Source organism: Vombatus ursinus, unplaced genomic scaffold (assembly GCF_900497805.2).
Source record: "Vombatus ursinus unplaced genomic scaffold, bare-nosed wombat genome assembly UNPS02014337.1, whole genome shotgun sequence".
NCBI classification, from domain to species: Eukaryota; Metazoa; Chordata; class Mammalia; order Diprotodontia; family Vombatidae; genus Vombatus; species Vombatus ursinus.
In genome coordinates, this window is record NW_020954115.1 from 50642 (window position 1) to 72531 (window position 21890).

At 39.8% G+C, this 21890-nt stretch overlaps 2 protein-coding genes across 2 annotated transcripts; one reads left to right on the forward strand and one right to left on the reverse strand.

The window, feature by feature from the left end:
- Positions 1-551: 551 nt before the first annotated feature.
- Positions 552-2713, forward strand: LOC114042271 (hemoglobin subunit beta). The gene is made up of 3 exons (XM_027860937.1): positions 552-711; positions 823-1045; positions 2449-2713. Exons 1-3 carry the CDS (start codon positions 620-622, stop codon positions 2575-2577), a joined length of 444 nt encoding a protein of 147 aa, XP_027716738.1. The 5' UTR covers positions 552-619; the 3' UTR covers positions 2578-2713.
- A 7797-nt stretch (positions 2714-10510) lies between these two features.
- LOC114042270 (olfactory receptor 51V1-like) lies at positions 10511-11455 on the reverse strand. The gene has a single exon (XM_027860936.1). The coding sequence runs from the start codon at positions 11453-11455 to the stop codon at positions 10511-10513; it is 945 nt and encodes a 314-aa protein (XP_027716737.1).
- Between the last annotated feature and the right edge of the window lie 10435 nt (positions 11456-21890).

The following is a 21890-nucleotide window of genomic DNA, read 5'->3' on the forward strand; positions in this document are numbered from 1 at the left end:
GGAAGTAAATAGAACATGTCTTATTTATCCTCATTTTGCCATATTAGGAAGTTGAGGCTCAGAAAGGCTAATTAACTTGACCATGGTCACCGAGCTAGTAAGTCTTCTGCCCGGGCCACTGGTACCTTTCACTATATCCAACTGCCTTGAGATTAAGGAACAAACCATGGGGAGAAGCATACAGGGGCAAAGAGAAGGCAGTAAGGGAACATTAGCAAATATTCGGGAAAATGGTTTTTATCTGTGCTATGACAGTCCATAATATGTTTTGCTATCAACGTCTAACCTATAAGGGGCCAAGAGATAAGGGAAGAGTTATGTCTCAGGCCAGTGCTCTGAAAGAGTCCCAAACCTTGAGGAGGTGCCAATCTAGCCTGGGGACTGAACTAATAAACAGGAGTCCATCACCTCCCAACCCTCCACCCCCAACACATGTACCACCCTCTCTTCCACTGGCTTCATTCCAGGTCAGCCACACCCCTACCAGAGCCAATAGATGGCCAGAAGCCCAAAGGGTAAGGCTTTGAAGACAGGGATAAAAGGCAGAACTGAGACAGCTGAGGCATCACACTGCTTTTGACACATCTTTGTTTACAAGCAAACTCACAAACCTGTCAAAATGGTGCACCTGAGTTCTGAGGAGAAGAACCTCATCACCTCCCAGTGGGGTAAGGTGAAGATTGAACAGGTCGGTGGTGAAGCTCTTGCGAGGTAAGTACCAGAGGTTATGGAGAAGGGGTGAAGAAGGGCAGAGAATGGGGATTATGGGTGGTCATCAAACAGCCTAAACTTCACCTTCTCCTTTCTGTCTCTCCCCAAAAGGCTGCTCATCGTCTACCCCTGGACCTCCAGGTTTTTTGACCATTTTGGTGACCTGTCCAACGCCAAGGCTGTCATCTCAAATGCTAAGGTCCTTGCCCATGGAGCTAAGGTGCTAGTTGCCTTTGGTGATGCCATAAAGCACCTGGACGACCTGAAGGGCACCTTTGCCAGCCTGAGTGAGCTCCACTGTGACAAATTGCATGTGGACCCTGAGAACTTCAGGGTAAGTTCTGAGGCTGCTCCCCTGAGAAGCCCCAATAGGAGGATTGCCCCCACACAAAGCTCTAACTAGGGCAGGTGACAGAGAATTTTATGTACAATGCCTTCTATCAGGTAGAAGCAACTGAGTTCGGTGCTTAGTTTACAAGAGTAATTAAATTTAGAAGCTACTAAAATGTTTTGTTAATTTTTTCTTAATTATTTCTCATATTATTTTTACATGATGAATTACAAGTTCACAGGATCACAAATTAGAAGCTAGAAAGGATTTCACAAATCCTCTGTCTTTATTTTGCACTTGGGGAAATAGCATGTCCAGAGCCACAAGACAGTGAATGAACAATGTGCAATATGAGTCCATGATCTCTGACTCCAAATCCAGGGCTCTGTCCAGTATGTCACACTGAGCGCTCATATTGGGCTATTTCTCTCCATATGGTACTTCCTATGGACATCAAAATTGTTAGTCAGATCTCTGCCCCCACAGGGTCCTGAAGGGTAAGTGGCTCAGGAGGAAGGGTTGGGGTAGAGCTCAGGAGGTGACAAATGGCCCAGTAAGTAGGGACTCCTCAAAGGCTTGTAGGAACCTCTTGGGCTCCTATCTCTAGCTTTACTTAATTTCTTTTCTCTCTCTCTTATTCTCCCTTCTTTAATACACACTCTCTTTTTTTCTCTCTCCTTTTTGTTTTGCTCTCTCCTTCACCCTTTTTTATTCTACCTCCCTATTCTCTTACCTTCCTTCCTTCCACCCTCTCTGTAGCGCGCCTCATATACTCTCTTTTCCTTCTTCATTCTTTTCAACCTCTCTCCCCTTCCTTCATTTCTCATTCTCTACTAATGAAATTCCTTTTCTCTTTTATTTTTACTTTTCTATCTCTTATCAATTTTCTCTCTGTTTTCCTCCTTTCTCTCTTCCTCAATCTCCCTACTTTGCCTTTCCCTTGCTAGCTCATTAGGTTTATCAGGTTCTTCAGTTTCCCCTTCAATCTTTCATCTCTCCCCTCTGGGGATCATGTAGGTCTTAAAGACTCCACTGTCATTTGGTAAAGGACACAGAAATAAAGTCAGGGATGGGAGGTGGGGGATGGGGTAAGGGGAAAACTTATGAAGAGAAAAGGATACTTCTATTTAATGAGAAATTAAATAGTCTAATGATGGAATAATATCTGGAGAATAGTAGAAAGAAAGATCAGGATCTGGAGGAAACTGGGGGATGTGGGAAATTCAGGGGGGCATTGTGAAGAAAAAGGACCAGGCTCTACAATTTGAAACCTATTGAGTGAATATGGCCCAGGAATCAAGGCTGGATATGGGGGTGAAGTGGAATACAGATGGGTTGCCTAGGAAGTTTGGATAGATTCCTCTTTTCAAAGGTTCATTATGTCCCTCTGTCTATCTCTTCCACAGCTCCTGGGGAACATCATTGTGATCATCCTGGCTGAGCACTTTGGCCATGATTTCACCCTTGAGGCTCAGGCTGCCTGGCAGAAAGTGGTGGCTGGTGTGGCCAATGCCCTGGCCCACAAGTACCATTAAGCCCCTGCCCCTCTGGAGGCCTTCAGCCAGCTGAGACTCCTGTGTTCCCTATAGTCCATGTTCTGCACATGGAATGAATGGGGCCTGGCCCTATGGGCAAAGCCCCTGACCAATAAACTGCATTCCGTCCAATGAGCTTCATGGAGTTTTCTTTCCTTTCTGTTTGTTTCGCATCTCATTTTGGTGGAGTGGGTAAATGGGAGGAGATGGGAAAGGAGAATTGGAGGGGAGAGAAAAGATATAGAAACATGGGGTTGGGAAGAAGAACCAGAGGCCATGGGAAATGAAACCTTGGGAGACAGGGACCTTAAAGGAGATGGCAAGAAGCATGCATTTGCCTTTATTGCTCTTCATGCTCAGACTAATGGTTCCAGTTCACTGAAGCTGGTATAGGGAATAGTTGTGAGGGTTCCTGGTAGAAAATCCCAAGGGAGACAATCCCAGATTTATAGTCCTGTGGGCAGGACACCTTTCCTTCTCCTGAGCACCTCTCCAAATTCTACCGAAGACAAAAGTCCTTGCCCAGTAAATATTGCTTGAATGAGTAAGCCAGTGAAAAAATGAAAAGCTGAGGGTACTATTTCCCACCATCCTTGCAACCTGGATCCCCCAAATTTTCTGACCCTAAGAGACAGCTTTTGAAAAATCCCTTGGTGCCCTACTAGCCAATATCTCCACCTTCAATCCAGAGTATCTGGAGCTCCCTCTTCTCTCTCAGGTTTATCTGATCTTATTCTGGGGCAGTGAAGGACAATAAGGAGGTGGAAATGTCTCAGCTCTTATGGTCCATAGATAGTCACCACCACTAAGTAGTTTCTGGTAGCTTAGGTGCATGGCTCAGCCTCTCTTGCTCTCTCCCTTGGTCTTTTCCACAGTCTCCTGAGGTATCCTATCCCCCAAAATTGGGTTAATCAGAGTGAGGAAAAGAGCCACATATTTCAAGAAGCTTGTCTCCCCAGTCCTTGAATCTCTTCTCTTTTTTTTTATTGCTTCCTCAACCTCTAGAGACTGCTTTTAGTCTCTAAACAGCTTAAAGGGGTGGGGATGAAGGGTGGTGTGAGGTTGAGGATGTGGGGAAGGAATGTATCACAAGCACCTATACTTAGATATGCCTTAGATGTCTTGGAAGGTAATTTAATCCTAACCCTGCCTCCAGACCATTCTTTCGATCATGTTCATCCTTTCTATGGCTATCCCATTCTATTATGGCTCTAGAAGACCAAGGAACTGATTCCTTCTTTCTGGATATTTTAGTCCCTTGTCTCTTTTATGGGGAAATGCCTGCCCTGAGTCCAGGGGTTTTATCAACTGGAGTATGGATATCATAGTCTGCAGGTATATGAACATGCATGTACACATTCCTTTTCTCCCTTTCACAAATCCTCTCCCATCCCACAAGCTATAATCACCTCCCTTTTCCACTCCCATAATTGACCAATGACTTTATATCCCTCCCTCTTCCCTTCACAGACCCTTTGCCACCTAGCCTCCTACTCATTCCATCTCTCTTCTTCCCCTCACACTCAATGTGGGTGTCTACTACTAGACTTGTCCTGCCAGCTGTCATATACGATAAAGGCCTGAAGAGGTTGCCTTGTACTCCCATTACAGAAGTATATATTCAATCTATTGAAGAATGCAGATTAAACTGAGGAACAGGGAGCTGTCAGGCTGATATAAAGAACTTGCCTCCAAGACTTCCACTCTGACACAGACTCACAGTCCTAGGTGGATAGTGGGTAGATATATAGTGAATGAACACATGTTGAATAAAGAGAATTAAAAAATAATAACATAAAAATAGGAATTCATATTCTGTGTAGGCTGAGGGAGAATTAAAAGGAGGAACTATGTTGAGAGATATTGATTTTTCTTATCTTGGTGTGGTAGAAAGAGAAGAAGCAGTTACAGTTGTAGTTTAAAAAAAAAGATTTAAGGGGCAGCTAGGTGGCGCAGTGGATAGAGCATCAGCCCTGAAATCAGGAGGACCTGAGGTCAAATTCGGTCTCAGACCAAACACTTGACACTTACTAGCTGTGTGACCCTGGGCAAGTCACTTAACCCCAATTGCCTCCCCCCCCCCAAAAAAAAAAAAAAAAAAAAAGATTTGGACTTACCTGGAGGAGCCTAGAACTAATCACAGATAACCCCTAAGTTTCCCTTCAAACTTCTTGAGTCAGTCTGTGATTAGTTCTAGGCTCCTCCAGGTAAGTTCCTTGGAGGGGCTAGATGATTAAAAGTGATGGAAATTTTACCTAGCAGGAAGTGAGGGAGAGTTGGGAAGGATAGTTATAATTGTCTCCGAGGAGACAACTTTGAGATAGCAGATGGACCATGGCACAATGTGCCAATAAAATGTTTGTTCAGTGTTTGAGGAGTGAACAAGATGGATCGTGGGCAGGGAAAGATTTTGAGAGGAAAGTAAAACCTGAAGCATAATGCAAAGAGGATACTAGATCTAGAAGGCATCACAGAGGTCATCTAGCCTATCCACTTCCTAATTCATTTCCTTCCTCTACAAAATTCCCGGGCAGTGGTTACACAGCCTCCATCCGGTGATCTCTAGTGATAGTGAATTCTTGATTCTTCATTGTGCATATGTCACTTTAGGAAACCTCTAATTATCAGATTGCTTTTCTTCTTTGTATTGATGCAAATATCTTTGCATATTTTTTAATGCAAATTGTATTGATGCAAATATCTTTGCACATTTTTGAAAGAACATTTGCAAATATCATTGCCTCTTTGCAATGTCCAACTACTGATCCTATGTATATCCTCTGGGACCAAGCAGAACAGGTCTGATCTCCTTTCCACATGTCAATTCCTTAAATACCTGAGGACAGTTGTCTTATCTACTTCCGGCCTTTTCTCCTGAATGATAATCTTTATTCACTTTATTGGAGTAATGTCAAGTCCTTACCATTACGACCTCCTCTCGACACATTTCAATTAATGTCCTTCATAAAATATGACGCCTAGAAGTGAACACTCCACTCTGGTCGCAGTTTGAACAGGGGAGAATTCAACAGGCCTATCAGCTCTCGCTTCCTCGATGTTACGTCTGCATTCATTGAACGTAAAATCACATTTGAATTGCTGCTTCAAGAGCCCTGCTTTCTAGACATACTTCTCTCATCCTGTATATCATAGAATTAGAAACTTTCCTAAGTAGAGTGGACCTCAGAGACCAGCTAGTCTTGTCGGCATTGGAACAAGAACCCCCTCTACAAACACATCCAATAAGCACCCTTCCAACCTTTGCATGAAAATCTCAAGGGACAAAAATGTCATTGCTTCCTGAGGCAGCCTACTTTCCCTTTGGGAAATCTTCAATTGTTAGTAACATTTTTCTTTGTATAGAGAATGAATCTTTCTTTCTATCTGTTGGCCACTGGATGCTCCAGTCTGCTATCCTTCCCCTCTCCATGACTCCGGATTTATATGCCAGGTATGATCTTGGGGACCTGATTCTAAGGTGGGGTCAGCCTCTCTTGGGTTATATCCCCATCTGTTTGCTCTAAAACAGCAATTCTCAAATCTTTTGATATCAGGACCCCTGAGACTCTTAAAGATCACTAAGTATGCCTAAAAAGCTTTTGTTTATATGAATTATATTTATTATATTTACTGTATTAGAAATTAAATTTGTTATTGTTGTTGTTTTCACATCACAGATTGCCTGAGAAGGACTCAGAGATCCTGAGGGGTTCCTGGACTATAATATGAGTATTAGGTATGAGACCATTTTTATTTTATCCACCATACAAAAATCATAATATACAAAGGACTGATGGGAACTCACAGACAAATTAAATAAATAAATAAATAAAACCCTGAAATAGATATTTACACTTATTATCCTCTCCCTAGGAATCAAAGGCGATTTGTGAAACTGCTGAACAAATATTTCCTATTCTTGATGAGCCTGTTCTGCCCAAGCAACTCACAATGATATCAGAAAGGCCTCCTGGAAAGGCTTTAATTTTCCAGCTACAGTATTCTCCTATTGGTGGTCCTTTTCTTTTCTGAGGATCACACCATTAAGGAAATTATCCTCCTGAACAGAACTCAGGAACACTCAATCTCCATAACTCTTGAGTGTGGGATTACTCACAAGGTAACTCCAACTCAGTCTCAAGATCCTTAGTTTTTGACTTATGCTTAGGAAAGAAAATAGAAAGTGATTAGAAATCCAGAGATGTAAATCTCAGGCTCACTTAAGCAAATATAAAATTCTTGCTCCAAGCTTCTCCTACAAGTCATCTTTTTTTGCTCTTGGGGTAGGGGAGCACACCCTTGCAGTACGATGAACTGAAATTCCAAGGTGGAAAGAATCTGTAAAAGGAAAAAAGGCAAAAGAGGCGGGCCATTTCACAGCTCACTCTTGTAGACAGCAAATGGGGTCATCTCATGTGACCACCGTGCATCCTCAATCCCAGTCATTGGAAGTGACCTAGAGACATTATCCACTGCCAGGGGTAAGGATTCATGGGACCTCTCTGACCAAGGTGATGTCCTGCAATCCCATGAAATTGAATGGGGAAGTCATCAAATTGATATACCCATTACATGTAACTTCTTCCTATTGTTCCTGGTGGGCAAACTGATTGTCATTCAGAATACACACACATACCTGCCCATATATGTGTTTGCAAGTATATACATGCATACAGAAAAATAAGTGCATATATGTATAAAAGTACATGTACTTATATATGCACTTACATATGCAAATACACATTTATGTAGAAAATATGTCTATATCTATGTTTATGACTACGCCTTGATCTAGATGTATTCTGCCATGACAACCATTATTTTGCTGTTGCATTGTGCTTTTTCAACTCAAGTGCAGAAATTCACATTTATTTCAATTAAGCTAAATTTTAATTAAATTTATTTCATTTAAATTAAACATAATTTAAATGTCCATTAAATTTCAGTCATATTTCCAGCTGAACAAGAAATTTTGAAAACCAATATAATAATAATGGAACAATGACAATAATAACATCAATAATGATGGCATTTCTTTAGTTCTTTAAAATTTGTGAAGTATTTTATATACATACTTTCTTTTGAGCCATACAACAACTCTATGATATAAGTCATAGGGTATTATTAAGATCATATTAATCGTGGGGAAATGGAGGTTCAGAAAAGTTAGGCAATTTGTCAATGGCCATATGGCAAGTAAGCAACAACAGAGATTACTAGTCGCCAAGCCCAGAAAACTAGCTTCTATAACACATGACCATTTAAAGACAAAATCTATAATTTATCATTTTAACTGTTCTTTCCAACATTGTGTCACCTGAAAATGTTATATACTAGTCATTTATACTTCCATCTAATTCACAGATAAAAATATTGGACAGAACAATTAAAACCAAAGCCCTGAGCCATTCCACTAAAGACTCACCTCTGCTTAAAGCAGATTCATTGGTCAAACTTTTGGGGAAGTTATGCTATGAGGAAAATGAAACTCCTAAGAACCAAGTTCTAAAGACAGGTAAGGAAGAAGTTTCTAACAGGAATTGAGAGAGAGAGACAGAGACAGAGAGAAAGAGACAATCATCTAAAGAGATAATTTGCATCAGGAAATGAATGATCAACATATGACAATTCATGCATAGTAGATATAAGCAAATAGGTGATAGCAGATAAACACAAAAGCATGATATGGTCCTGTAACAATACTATTAGGAGATCTAAAGTGTATAGTGAGCCAGCTGAAGCTAGAAAGAAATGCTAAGAACAACAAAGTGGTGGGGATAGATGGATAGATAGATAGATAGATAGATAGATAGATAGATAGATAGATAGATAGATAGATAGATATAAATATATAGAATTGCTGCTAAAACTGGATGGGATGAGGTTGACTGACAACCAAGAAAATCAATCTGTTCAGCTATTGAATTGTGTCCATTTTCTCTGCCAAGGAGAATTATCATTGGATAGGAAAAGACTGAATAAATCTGGATAAAAACAAATTGACATTTCAGATAAGTAAGGAAAGATCAAAGAGTGTCTAGATAAGTGACCCAGAAAATACTGTATTTTTTTTGTTTATTTCTGAATGGTTGTATAAATGCAATTGCTATGCCACTGCCAGTCAGTGATTTTTGAAAGATGATTGTAAATGGGAGATGTAAAAATGATCAAACTAGGCCAAAGGTGGGGAACCTGGGGTCTCAAGGCTATATGTGGCCCTCTAAGTCCTCAAGTGTGGCCCTTTGACTGAATCCAAACTTCACAGAACAAGTCCCCTTAGTAGAAGGATTATTTGTTCTGTAAAACTTGGACTCAGTCAAAAGGCTGCACCAAGGACCTAGAAGGCCACATGTGGCCTTGAGGTCACAGGTTCTCTACCTCTGATTCTAGGCATGTTATCTAGTTTTCAAAATCAGAATCATGTGGCATGCTTCAGTGAGCGTGAATTTGATCTTTGGCAAAATTCTAAAATGTATTAATAAAGGGATGGTTAGGGAACATCTAGAAAAGGAAGCATTAATCATAAATGGACAGTATGTCTTTATCAAGAAAGGGCCATACCATACTAATATTACTTTCTTTTTTGACCAGGTTGTTAAACTAATAGATTAGAGGATTGCTGGGGATATAGCTGATCCAGATTTTAACAAAGCATTAATAGTTTTTTATTATATTTTTGGGAAGACTGAAAAATGTGGGTCACACAATTACACAACTAGATAACATTCAGAACTGGTTGAATAGCTTGAACTAAAAGGAGTCAACTTGAAAGGGCTTCTATATTGCAGTGACCAAGGAGTATTTAATGTTTTATGTAGACAGAATATTGAGAAAGGTCGGATGGTAATGGTAATCGTTTTTCATGGAGGGAAACAGCATAAAAGTCACTTTTTTCAGTCTTTTCCAAATTGCATAAGCATTTCCATTTGTATACGATAGAGGAATATAATGGGCAAGATAAAAAGCCATTTCTTACCATTTTCATCCAGATCCTTATAATAAAGGTGTATGAGGAAGTATAAGAACTAAGAAGAGTTTCCAACAATAAGTCAGACTGGAGCTGAACTGAGAAAGTCAAAGGAAATGGTAGATGAGAAAGGAGTTCAAAGAGTAGGATGTGATCTTAGCCTAGCAAATTGATTTTTTTCTAGCAAATTGATTAAGAAGAAAAGTATCATTAACTATTGGCTGCAAGAAGTGACTAAAGACATATATAGTCTTCCTCTCAATGGGGAGAGGCTTACTAACCATAGTGGTTAGTGGATAGAGGAGAGAGTAGTAGATGGTGCTCAGAATAGAATTGTAGTTAAAGACCATAACTTAGGTACTAGGAAATACTGAAAGATCTTATAGAAAAGAATTAAGATCCTTCCCTGAAGGGCAGAAGTATGCTAAAACAACAATGAGCAAACAATAGAACTCTGTGAATGGGGGAAGTGGTTGAATGAGCTGATTAACAGATCAATAGCTCTTCCTGGAAGAGAAAGTCCTACTAATCTCAATAGTCCTAGTGGAAGTTGGATGGTGTGTTAGGTAAACTTGAAAATATAAGATAGGTGGGTACCAACTATAGCCAAAATGTGATACCCAATAAGAGCAGCAGAAAGCAAGGACAGATGGAGAGCACACCCAGAAGAAAATAATTAAGTGAAATTACTAGAAGACATTAATCAGTTGCTTTTCAATGTTAGAAACACGAATTTTCTATCCATTCATGTGTGCAGGACCTATGTGTTTTCTCTGTGTACCCTGACTACCTCTTTGTGACTATGCAGGATATCTGTTACTTTCTTCTCCTCAAATGCATCTACATTTGTGGAAGAATGAGGTCAAGGTTCATGAGAAAAAAAAGTGTTTTTTTTTTAATTTTATTACTATATTTCACTAAATAACTTCTTTGAATGGTATCCTCTGAGCTGAAGAGACTCTACAATTATCTGGCCTGTCTCAAAGAGATGATCCTGATAATAGCCCTGTGGATCTGTTGGGTCTTGATGCTGTAGATGATAGGATTCATCAGAGGTGGAAAGAGGATGTACACATTGCCCATCACGATGTGTATGATGGGTGAGGAATGCCTAGCAAACCGGTGCACGATTGAAAGGCCCAATGCTGGGACATAGAAGCACAGAACAGCCAGGATGTGGGACACACATGTATTAAGGGCCTTGAGCTGCTGCTTATGGGAAGCAATGGCCAAAACAGAGTGAAAGATCATGACATAGGAGAGCAGGATGAAGAGAAAGTCTGACCCCATGGAGAGTAAGACGACAGTCAAGGCATAGAAACTGTTGAATTGTGTATTGGAGCAGGAAAGGTGGATCATATCCGGATGCAGGCAGTAAGAATGGGAGAGGGTGTTATGGTGGCAATAGGAGAACCAGAGCAGCCGTAAGCCTGGAGATATGATAAGCACGGTGCTCCGGAGCCCTAGTACTACTGTGATCTTCACCACCCAGATGCTGGTGAGCATGGTGGGATACCTCAGTGGGTTGGTGATGGCAACAAAGCGGTCATAGGCCATAGCAAAGAGCATGGCTGATTCCATGAAAGAGAAGGAATGGATAATATAGAGCTGGAGGGCACAGGCATAGAGGTGGATGCCACGGAGATCAAGCCACAGAACTCCCAGCACTGTGGGCATGGTAGACACACACAGGCCTAGGTGTGTACTTGCCAGCATTGCCAGGAAATAATACATTGGCTGATGCAGGGACGGATCAGTGTGGACAATGTGGAGGATCATGGCATTGCCCAGTATGGCAGCCAGGTATACAGAGAAGACAGGGATAGAGATCCAGTGGTGAGCCCACTCCAGGCCAGGGAAACCTGTAAGCAGAAAACTAGAACTAGAATTGCTACCCAGTGCACTGGACATGATGTCAGATTTATAGAGGAACCTTGCAAATATCCACTTGCTAACAAAGGGTAGAATAACTTCTTAGAATCATAAAAACTCGAAGTTAAAAGGTACTTCAGAGGTCATCTAGACCAACTTGTACCACATCAAAGATGAACTCTATTGTGTGTGGGACAAGTGGTTGTCCAACCTCTAATTGGGACCCTCCAATCAACCCACTGATCTCCAAAGCAGCCTCTTCCACAGTTAGATGATTCTTATTGCTAGCCAGTTTACCTTATGTCAAAATGAAATCTGTCCCTCTGCAATTTCGATCCTTAGCTCCTGGTTCTACCCTCTGAGGTCAGGAAGAATAAGTCCAATATTTGTACCACATTGCAATCCTCCAAATACTTGAAGGTGAATTCCCTGATTTAATACTTCTAATAGGCCAAAGTAGAGGAGAAAGATGGTCAAGGAGTTAAATGCCTAAAGTCCTAGAGGCATCAAAATGTGATGTGAACTTAACACTGGTACAAGGAGGGGCTGTCCTTATGTACATCATCTTGCTTCCTGGAGGTGTCCTGAGACTACAATGGTATGGAGACTGTGGTCACAGCTAATTGGAGAGTAGGAATTATGAGCTGTAGGTATGCATTAACTGGCTGGAATGGGTACAAGAAAGCTAGGGCCCTGGACTTTGCTTACACATGATCAGGGTTGATATTGCCAGTCAGGATCACTTCACAGTTGGGAAGTCATATCTCAAATCTACTCCCAATGATATGTATTGTGTCTTTTCTCTTCAGCCTTTTTACACAAGACTCAGGGCTAACTCTAAATATTTGTCCATAGAGTGGTAATGCAGTTTCATTAGCTCAGAGACCTCCAAGGGAAGAAGACAAGGAGGAAATGAGCCATGAAAGAGATCCTGGATACAGAATCTATGAGGTTTCTTGAAAGAAGACTGGGAAAACCTTTAGACTAGGACACCATGAAGGGAAGTATGCCCACAGCCAGTGCGTTGAAGAATTGAAAGACAGAACAGGCTGATCAGGTAGTAGATTCATCCAATAACACCATCCTCAAACTGGCACTTAATTGTGATTTCTTCTCAGAACAAGCTCCTGCTGGAAGAGAGACAGATTCATCCTTATATTTTGTAAAATATTAGCCCATGCTCACTTCAATAGAGTCTTCCAGTAGGTAAGCTCAGTTCCTGCCAGTCTGGTATTGACCTTATTATCCTTATGCAAAATCAAATAACCTTTAGTAATTTAGCCTATTCTGATTATACCCCTTTAGGAATATTTTACGGGAACCAAAGTGGCAGAGAAAAAGCAAGAACTTGACTGAATTCTTCCAAATTTGTCTCCAAATAACTTTTTTAAAATAAAGCTTTGAAACAAATTCTGGAGGGGCAGAATCCACAAAATGATTGTGTAAAACAATTTTCAAGCCCTGGGCAACTCAAAGCACTTGTAGGAAAGGTCCCACCAGGGTGAGAGGGCAGCCCAGTCCAGTGTGGGCTGTACCAGCAGAGCCCTTACCCCAGCAAACCAGCAGCAGGTAGTCCAGTAATTAGTATTTTTTTTTGTGGTAAGATATTTCCAGTGCTCTCAGCCCATAGATGGCAAAGGGCTCAGACAACTAGTTAGAAGAAGATTACTGGGTGCAGGACCCTGTTGGATTACCCATACGCAGATCCAGGTCAAAGTCCTAGATCATAGGCCTAGGGCAAGGTGGAGCACTAGCACATCAAAGCTTGTAACCACAGAGATGCTGGTCACAGTTCCAGAGGGCATAAGAGTGCTTGTGGTCACTTACAGACAAGAGCACAGTCCAGGAGAGTAGTAAATACACCTCTTCTTAGATCATATTAACTTGGAAAAACTGAAAACTTACAAACCCCCAAAACTAGTTTTGAGATAAGTTGCATGAAAAACCCTGAAGCTTAGGACAGCATTCCCTCCACTCCAGGAGCATAACCTGTCCAACTTTCACATAAAGTTAAAAGTCAAGAAAAAGATTGGGAAAATGATCAAACAACAGAAAAAGATCCTGACTACAGAAAGTTACTATGGTGACAGGGAAGAGCAAAACACAAACTCAGAAGAAGACCACAAAGTCAAAACTGCTACATCCAAAGCCTCAAAGAAAAATGTGAATTGATCTCAGGCCCAAAAATAATTCCTGGAAGAGCTCAAAAGGTTTTAAAAATCAAATAGCAGAGGGAGACGAAAAAATGAAAAAAAGAAATGAGAGTGATGAAAAAATACTAAAAAAAAAACTAAAAAAAAAAATTAACATCTTAAAAACAAAAGCAGAATAGACCAAATGGTTAAAAAAAAAAGGCACAAAAATCCACTAACAAGAAGAACTTTTTAAAAGGCAGTATTGGCCAAATGGGGGGAAAAAGATATACAAAAAATCCAATGAAGAGAAGAATGCCTTGAAAATCAGAATTGGCCAAAGAGAAAAAGATCTGCAAAAACAATCACTGAGGAAAAGAACCCCTTAAAAAGTAGAACTGGCCAAAAAAGAAAGGAGGTACAAAAACTCACTGAAAAAAAAATCATTCTTTAAAAATGAGAATTGCACAAATGTAAGTTAATGGCTCCATGAGGCATCAAGAAACAATAAAACAAAGTCAAAAGAAAGAAAAAAATAGAAGAAAATGTGAAATATCTCACTGCAAAACAACTAATTATTGAACTACCTGAAAACCTTGATCAAAAAATGAGTCTAGACATCGTATTTTACGAAATTTTCAAGGAAAACTGACCTGATATCCTAGAACCAGAAGATAAAATAAAAATCGAAAGAATTTGCCTGAGTATCTCTTGAAAGAAGTCTGAAAATAAAAACTTCCAGAAATATCATAACCAAATTTCAGAGCTCTCAAAAAGAAAATATTACAAGCATCCAGGAAGAACAAAAACAAAAACAAAAACAAACAATTCAGATAACATGAAGCCATAGTCAAGATAACACAAGATTTAATAACTTCTACATTCAAAGATCAGAGGACTCAGGATATGATATTCCAGGGTGCAAAGGAGCCAGGGTAACAACCAAGAATCACCTACCCAGCAAAACTGAGTAGAATCCTCCAGGGGGAAAATGAACATTTATTGAAATAGAAGACTTTCAAGAATTCCTGATGAAAAGACCAAAGCTGAATAGAGAATTTGTCTTTCAAATACAAAATTCAAGAATCATAAAAAGTTAAACAGGAAAGAAAAATCATGAGATTCAATAAGGTTAAGTTGTTTCCATTCTTACATGGGAAGCTGATACTTGTAATTCTCAAGAATTTTCTCATTATTAGGGCAGTTAGAAGGACTATAAATAAGGGTACAGGTGTGAGGTGAATGTGATGGGATGATATCTAAAAAATAAAATTAAGTAATGAGAAAGAGAAATACACTGGGAGAAGGGGAACAAGAAAGGTAGATGGGGTAAATTGTCTCACATAAAAGCAGCACACACACACACACACACACACACACATATATATATATATATATATATTTTACAGTGGAGAAGAAGATGGGGGAGGTGAGGAGAGGACTTGATCTTAATTTTCATTGGATTTGACCACAAAAATGCCATTGGAATGGCATTCATACTCAGTCAGCTATAGTGATATATCTTACCCTACAGAAAAGGGAAAGGGATAAGAGAAAGAGGGATGTACTGAAAGTGTGGCTTGGGGGAGGCAATAGTCAGAAGTGAAACACTTGAGGATGGACAGGATGAAAGGAGAGAGAGAGACAGAGACAGAGAGAGAGTAGGATAAGCAGGGGGCAGATGAAGGAAAATATACAGTAATTACAAGTGTTAAAAAAAATTTGTGGCAAATTTCTCTAATAAAGGAGTCATTTCTCAAATATATAGAGAATTGAGTCAAATTTATAAAAATAAGAGCCATTCCCTAATTGATAAAAAGATACAAACAGGCAGTTTTCAGATAAAGTAACAGAAGTTATCTATAGTTAAATAAAAATGTTTTAAATCACTACTGATTAGAAAAATGTAAATTAAAACAACACTGAGGTGCCAACTCACATGTATCAGATTGGCTACTATGACAGAAAAGGAATATGACAAATGAAAAATTAAGGCATTAATGTACTGTTAGTGAAATTGGGGACTAATTCAACCATTATGCAGAGCAATTTGGAACTATGCCCAAAAAGCAATCAAACTGTGCATGCCCTTTGACCCAGAAATACCACTGCTAGGTCTGTATCCCAAAGAAATTTTTTAAAAAGAGGAAAGGACCTATATGGACAAAAATATTTGTTGCAGCACCTTTAGTGGTGGCAAAGTATTGGAAATTGAGAGGATGCCTATCAATTGAGGAATGGCTAAACAAGTTGTGGTATATGATTGTGATGGAATACTATTGTACTATCAGAAATAATGAGCAGGATGCTCTTGGAAAAACCTGGAAAAACTTATATGAACGGATACAAAATGAACGAACAGAGCCAGGTGAACGTTGTACACAGTAACAGCAGTATTGTGTAATGAAGAACTGTGAATGACTTGGCTTTTCTCAGCAATACAATGACTAAACAATTCTGAAGAACTCATGATGAAAAATGGTATCCATATCCAGGGAAACTGATGGACTCTGAATGAAGATCAAAACACATTTTTCTTTACTTTTCTTGCTTTTTTTTTGGTCTTTATTTTCTTTCAGAAAATTACAAATATGGAAAGTTATTTTCATGACTGCACATGTATGACCTACATCAAATTGTGTGCCCTTTTAATGAGGTATGAGGGGAGGGAGAAAGGGAGTGAGAATTTGGAAATCAAAAATTTTAAAAATAAATGTTAAAAATTGTTTTTATATGTAATTTGGGAAAAAGAAAATATTAAATATATTTAGAGAGAAAGAGAAACAAAACAAAACAAAACGAAACATTTGGTGCCCCACTGTGTTCCCAGACTTGTTTTAACTACATTCTCTATGAGTGCTTTTCCTCTGGTTTGCAATTGGCTTGCTGCTTTTTTCTTGCTACCACTTCCAAAAACCCACTACTTCTCAAGTTTGTATCGTTTACTCCTGAGCCTGAGTGTAGTTGGCTTTTAGTGCCTGGAACAAAGACAAATAGAGAAAGACTAGAGAGGTACATAAGGAGAGAATAATGATGAAAGGCAGCTAATTAGAGTGGAGTTGATAAAGACATACTAACTAATAGCAGGGAGGCACAGAGATCCTTGGATTTACTCCTGTGGAAAGAGAAATGTTCAATCAAGAAACGGTCCTTGCTGGTACTCAGTGCAATGCTCAGTCAAGCTCAGTCTTCATGAGGAAAGCACTTGTTTTGGGATATATGGCAGAGGATGTGACTTGAACTGACAAGCATAGTTAGAGAAATGTAGCCTCCGTGGCATATCAAGATAGATCGGGTTTGGAGAGAAAGCTTAGAGATTTCCCTTAGTGAAGGGAAATAAGCCTAGGCCAGTGCAGTTGAGAAGGACCAAGAGGACCACTTTTGTCTCCTTATCTCCTTATTTGTCTCCCAATTTCAACAATAATAGTAGATGTTCTGTTGGTGATAGAGCCAAATGAATACAAGGCCATCTCCTACCTCAGATACATAGTAGCCAGATGATTTTGGGCAAGTCATTTAATTTTTCTTAGCCAAAGTTTCCTCAGCTGTAAAATGAGGATAATAATAATACCTGTTTTACCAGATTATTATGAGGATCAAGAAGGAAAATAAATGTAAAATATTTTGCAACCCTACAGCACTCTGTGAATGTGAGCTCTCATCATCATCATCATCATCACCACCACTACAATCCAAAAAGCAATCAGGTTAGATTAATGCGCATCACTATGTAAAGACAGACCTGAGCCTGGACAGCTTCTCCTCTAGAGAGAAGCAGAAAAGGGAGCACAGTTTGGAGAGTGGAGAGGAACATGAAGCAGAGTTTATAGGGAAAGGAGGCATAGAAGAGAATGGACAATACATAGAGGGATAAACATGCAAAATTGTTCAAGAGAGCAGGGCAGGGAACTATTTTCACATACAAGAAATGGAATAAAATTAAATCTCAACAAGATGCCTAACATGCCCCTTTCTTTATCTTCCCACACCTGCTTTTATCCCTAGAATCCTTCAAAGATCAGGAAGATAAAGATTAGATATTCTAAATGCTTATATGAAGCTGAGTAGCAGACTCCAGCCTCAACTCAAAGACCTGGCAGATCTTTGATGAGGAACGAATCATGGAATTGTAGAACATCAGAACTGGAAAGCACCTGAAGGATCATTTATTCCAAACACCTTTTCACAGATACTTAAACTGGGCCAGGGAAGGGCTGTGAATTGCCCAGTGTACAGCTAATAGGTAAGGGATTTTTCTACTCCATTAGACTTTTTTTTTTCTTTTTTGGTTGGGGCAGGGGTAGGACAGAACAGCTAAGCGGCACAGTGGATAAAGCACTAGGCTAGCAATCAGGAAGACTCATCTTCCTGAGTTCAAATCTGGACTCGGAAACTTACTAGCTGTGTGACTCTACACAAGTCACTTAACCCTATTTGCCTCAGTTTTCTCATCTATAAATCTATAAAATGAACTGGAGAAGGAAAGGGCAAACCGCTTGAATATCTTTGCCAAGAAAAACCCAAATGGAGTCACAAAGAGCTGGACACAACTGAACAACAAAGCTCCCTCCTCTTCCACAAAGTAAGGTTCTGGAGGATGACCCAATAGTGAGTTCTTTTCCCCTTTCCCCCTTACCCACACCAAGTAAGACACTGACCTTCAGGAAACAACTTCTGGATTCTAGGACCCAGTATTCATCCTCGGCTACTTCCTATTTCTGCTAAGGTCAGCAATTCCTATAGCCCAGGCCTAGTTCTTACTTCTCAGAAGACTCACTCTCTGAGACTCCTGGGCAGCACCCTTTCCTGCTTTGCAGTTAGAATGGAAGAGATATCCACATCGGAGGAGTAGGGAGTATTGATCTAAGAGAGTTCTGTGCTCAGTACTGCCCCCATGGCAAACTTCCCCCTCCCTGCTCCAGAGATTCACTATAGGCTTGAGCTCCTGGGAACTCTGAGGAGATGCTTTGACCTATCCTAACTGTCTCAGCAGTTCACATTGCTCCTTCCCTCTCTTGACCAGAGGCCTGGCCACCTCTCAAAGTACATAGCTAGTGAAGCAACCTACTGACCTCCCACCAGATCCCTTTCCTTCCTAATCCCTGGCCCAGTTTAAAAATATTACAAAGCAATTGAATGATATAGTGGATAGAGTTTTGCACTTAGAATCAGAAAGACCTGAGTTCAAATCCTGCCTCAGAAACATACTAGCTTCATAACTCTGGGAAAGTCATTTAACTTCTCTCATCCTGAGTTTCCTTATAGGTAGAATAGAGATAATAGCATCTACCTCACAGAGTTGTTGTGAATATAGAATGAGAAAACATGTAAAGCATTTTACAAACCTTAAAGCACTATAGAAACACATAGGTCTATAGCACCAGCCTTTTTGTCTGAAAGTATTCCACACAATTATTGTGTTAGCTGCTCCCAGATCCCATTTCACGTGAGGTGAGGGAAAAGGTCATCCTCATAAAACAGACTGGAGTTACAAACATGAAAAGCTCATGTGGGTCCTTAAAACTCATGTAGTAAGGAATATCATACCAATTGTTTACTTCATTCTCTCCTGTTGTGACATAAGACCTTGTCTTCAGTGGAGACAGAGAATGTTCCTCATACTATGTTACACAATTGCTTCTTTTAACCTTTAATCTATATTCAGTCTTCTAATTCTGTAATAAGTTCCAGTTGTTCATTTATTTTAGTTATTCCAAACAAAAGGATTCCCATCCTTCACTTGCAGATCATCTTTTGTGTTCAGGCCTTATTTTGAGGAAGGTGTTTATTTAGAGAGGAGTGATCATTAGTGATCTCAGTGGCCCTGGTGGACAGAGGAGGGAGAGGAAGAAGGTTGTCGGGAGGATCAAATGAGACAATATATGTAACATACTTTGCAAACTTTAAAGTGCTATATTAGTCAATAAACATTTGTGCCAGGAACTGTGCTAAGCCCTGAGGATGCAAAAAGAGGCAAAAGACAGTCCTTTCCTCCAGGGAGTTTATAATCTATATGAATTCTAACAACAACAACTACTACTACCACCACCACCACTACTACACCTACCACTATTATTGCACAACCATGACTACTACTACTACTACTACTACTACTACTACTACTACTACTGCTACTGCTACTACTACTACTGCTGCTACTGCTATTGCTGCTGCTGCTACTAGTACTAATACTTATACTACTACTACTACTACCACCACCACCACTACTACTATAGAACCCCTTAAAGACTGAATGCACACATCTAACCTAAGATGTAACAAAGCAGGTTTGGGAAGAAAAATGGCACAGAACAGAAAAATGTGTCTATATAGCCAGGTATGGAAATGAAGATCAATTCACACACTGCCTTATTTATCTTTGCAATCCTAGGGCCTACATTCATATACTTCTAAGATGGCGTGGTTGGACTAGACAATCTCTCAGATGCCATGAAATTTCAATGGACTATGAGATTCAGAGAATCACCAATCTCAGGTTTGGAAGGGACCTCAGAATCATACAGATCAACTTGTAAATTTAGCAAGAGTTCCTCGAATATAATCCCTCACAAGTGGATACTTGGTCTCTACTTGAAATCCTCTAGTGAAAGAGAATACCCTAATCTCTATCTAGCACAGACCATTCCCTTTTTGGAAAGCTCTAATTTTTAGGTGGAGCAAAAATCTGCCAGTTTGAAGCTCTCATCTATTGCTTTTCTACTTCTCCTCTAGAGCTAAGCAGGATAAGATTAATATTTGTTTTATTCTTCTTATGTCTAAGAATAGTCATCTTGTTCTCCTAAGTCTTGCCTGTTGGCTAAATACCCTAGTTCCTTCAACAAATACTCATGTGGCATGGTCTCAAATGGACAGTCACCTCCACAGCTTATCAATATCCTTGATAAAATTTGGTGCCCAGGACTAAACAAAACACTCCAGATGTTGTCAAACCAACAAAGGTGACACAGGGTGGTGACTGAAGCAGGAGTAATGTTAGAGCTTGCTAATCAGTGACAGTAAGGGGACCTGGCAACTGGTCCGAAAGAGTTTATAGGAGACCCCTGTGCTAGCACTGGATGTAGGACCAGACTCTGTTTGGCAACTACATAGCTTATACCTACTAGTTCAAGGGCAGAGAGGAGAACTTTTGTTGAAGAGGGAGTGAAAACCCTAAGGGGCAAGTGTTGGGCAATTCCATTGCCTATACCCACTTCTGAGTCATAGTTCAAGGGAGGAAAGGAGCACTTTCAGTGAAGAGGAAGTGGAAACTTTAAGGGACAGTATTGCTTTTGGTCAAGAGGGATCAGGGACCCTGAGGAACAGCATCAATTCTGGTCCCAAGGGAGAAGGGGCTCTTCCTGGATAAGGATCAGAGTGCAGACCAGGAGAGCAGTAGACACATCTCTCCCTAGATTTTATGCCCTTGGGATACTTCTGAAAATTCAGAATTAGCTCTGAATACAGCATTTGTAAAAAAGCCTGAAGCTTAAGACTGTGCTTCTCAACACCTCTGCTAGCACAGGGGTCTCCTGTAAACTCTTACCATCTCTGATTTGTGAGCTCTAAAATTACTCCTGCTTCAATCACCACCCTGTGTCACCTTTGTTGGTTTGACAACATCTGGAGTGTTTTGTTTAGTCCTGGGACTAGAAACCAGATTCCATCAATATATTGTTTACAAGAAACACCCTTTAAACAGAGATACACACAGAGTTAAAATAAGGAGCTGCAACATAATCTATTATGCTTCAGCTAAAGTGAGAAAAGGCAGGGGTAGCAATCACACACAAAGCAAAAATAGACCTAATTAAAAAGGATAAGCAGGAAAACTATATCTTACTAAAAGCAACCTAGACAACGAAGTAATATCAGTACTAAACATATATTCATCAAATGGCATTACATTCAAATTTTTAAAGGCAAAATTAAATGAATTATAGGAGAAAATATACAGAAAACCATACTAGTGGGGGAAACTCAACTTTCACCTCCCAGAGCTAGATAAGTTTAACCATAAAATCAATTTTAAAAAATGTTAAGGAGATGAACAGAATCTTAGAAAAATTAGATATGATTGACCTCTGGAGAAAATTGAATGGGAATAGCAAGGAGTATCCCTTTTTCTCAACTGTACATGGCACCTTCACAAAACATGCTCATATATTAGGACATCAAAACTTCACAACAAAATGCAGAAAAGAAGAAATATTAAATGTACCATTTTTCAGATGATTTCAATAAGAATTACATTTAATAAAGGATCACAGAAGCATAGATTAAAAATTAATTGAAACTAAATAATCTAATCTTAAAGAATGAGTAGGTCAAAGAACAAACCGTAA

What these genes read in the sequence shown, in the direction of transcription:
- LOC114042271 (XM_027860937.1), top strand. Translation starts at nt 620, where the DNA reads ATGGTGCACCTGAGTTCTGAGGAGAAGAACCTCATCACCTCCCAGTGG. An exon ending in GGTGGTGAAGCTCTTGCGAG is followed by an intron (nt 712 to 822) that starts GTAAGTACCAGA and finishes TCTCCCCAAAAG; the next exon opens with GCTGCTCATCGTCTACCCCT. An exon ending in TGGACCCTGAGAACTTCAGG is followed by an intron (nt 1,046 to 2,448) that starts GTAAGTTCTGAG and finishes TCTCTTCCACAG; the next exon opens with CTCCTGGGGAACATCATTGT.
- LOC114042270 (XM_027860936.1), bottom strand. Translation starts at nt 11,455, where the DNA reads ATGTCCAGTGCACTGGGTAGCAATTCTAGTTCTAGTTTTCTGCTTACA.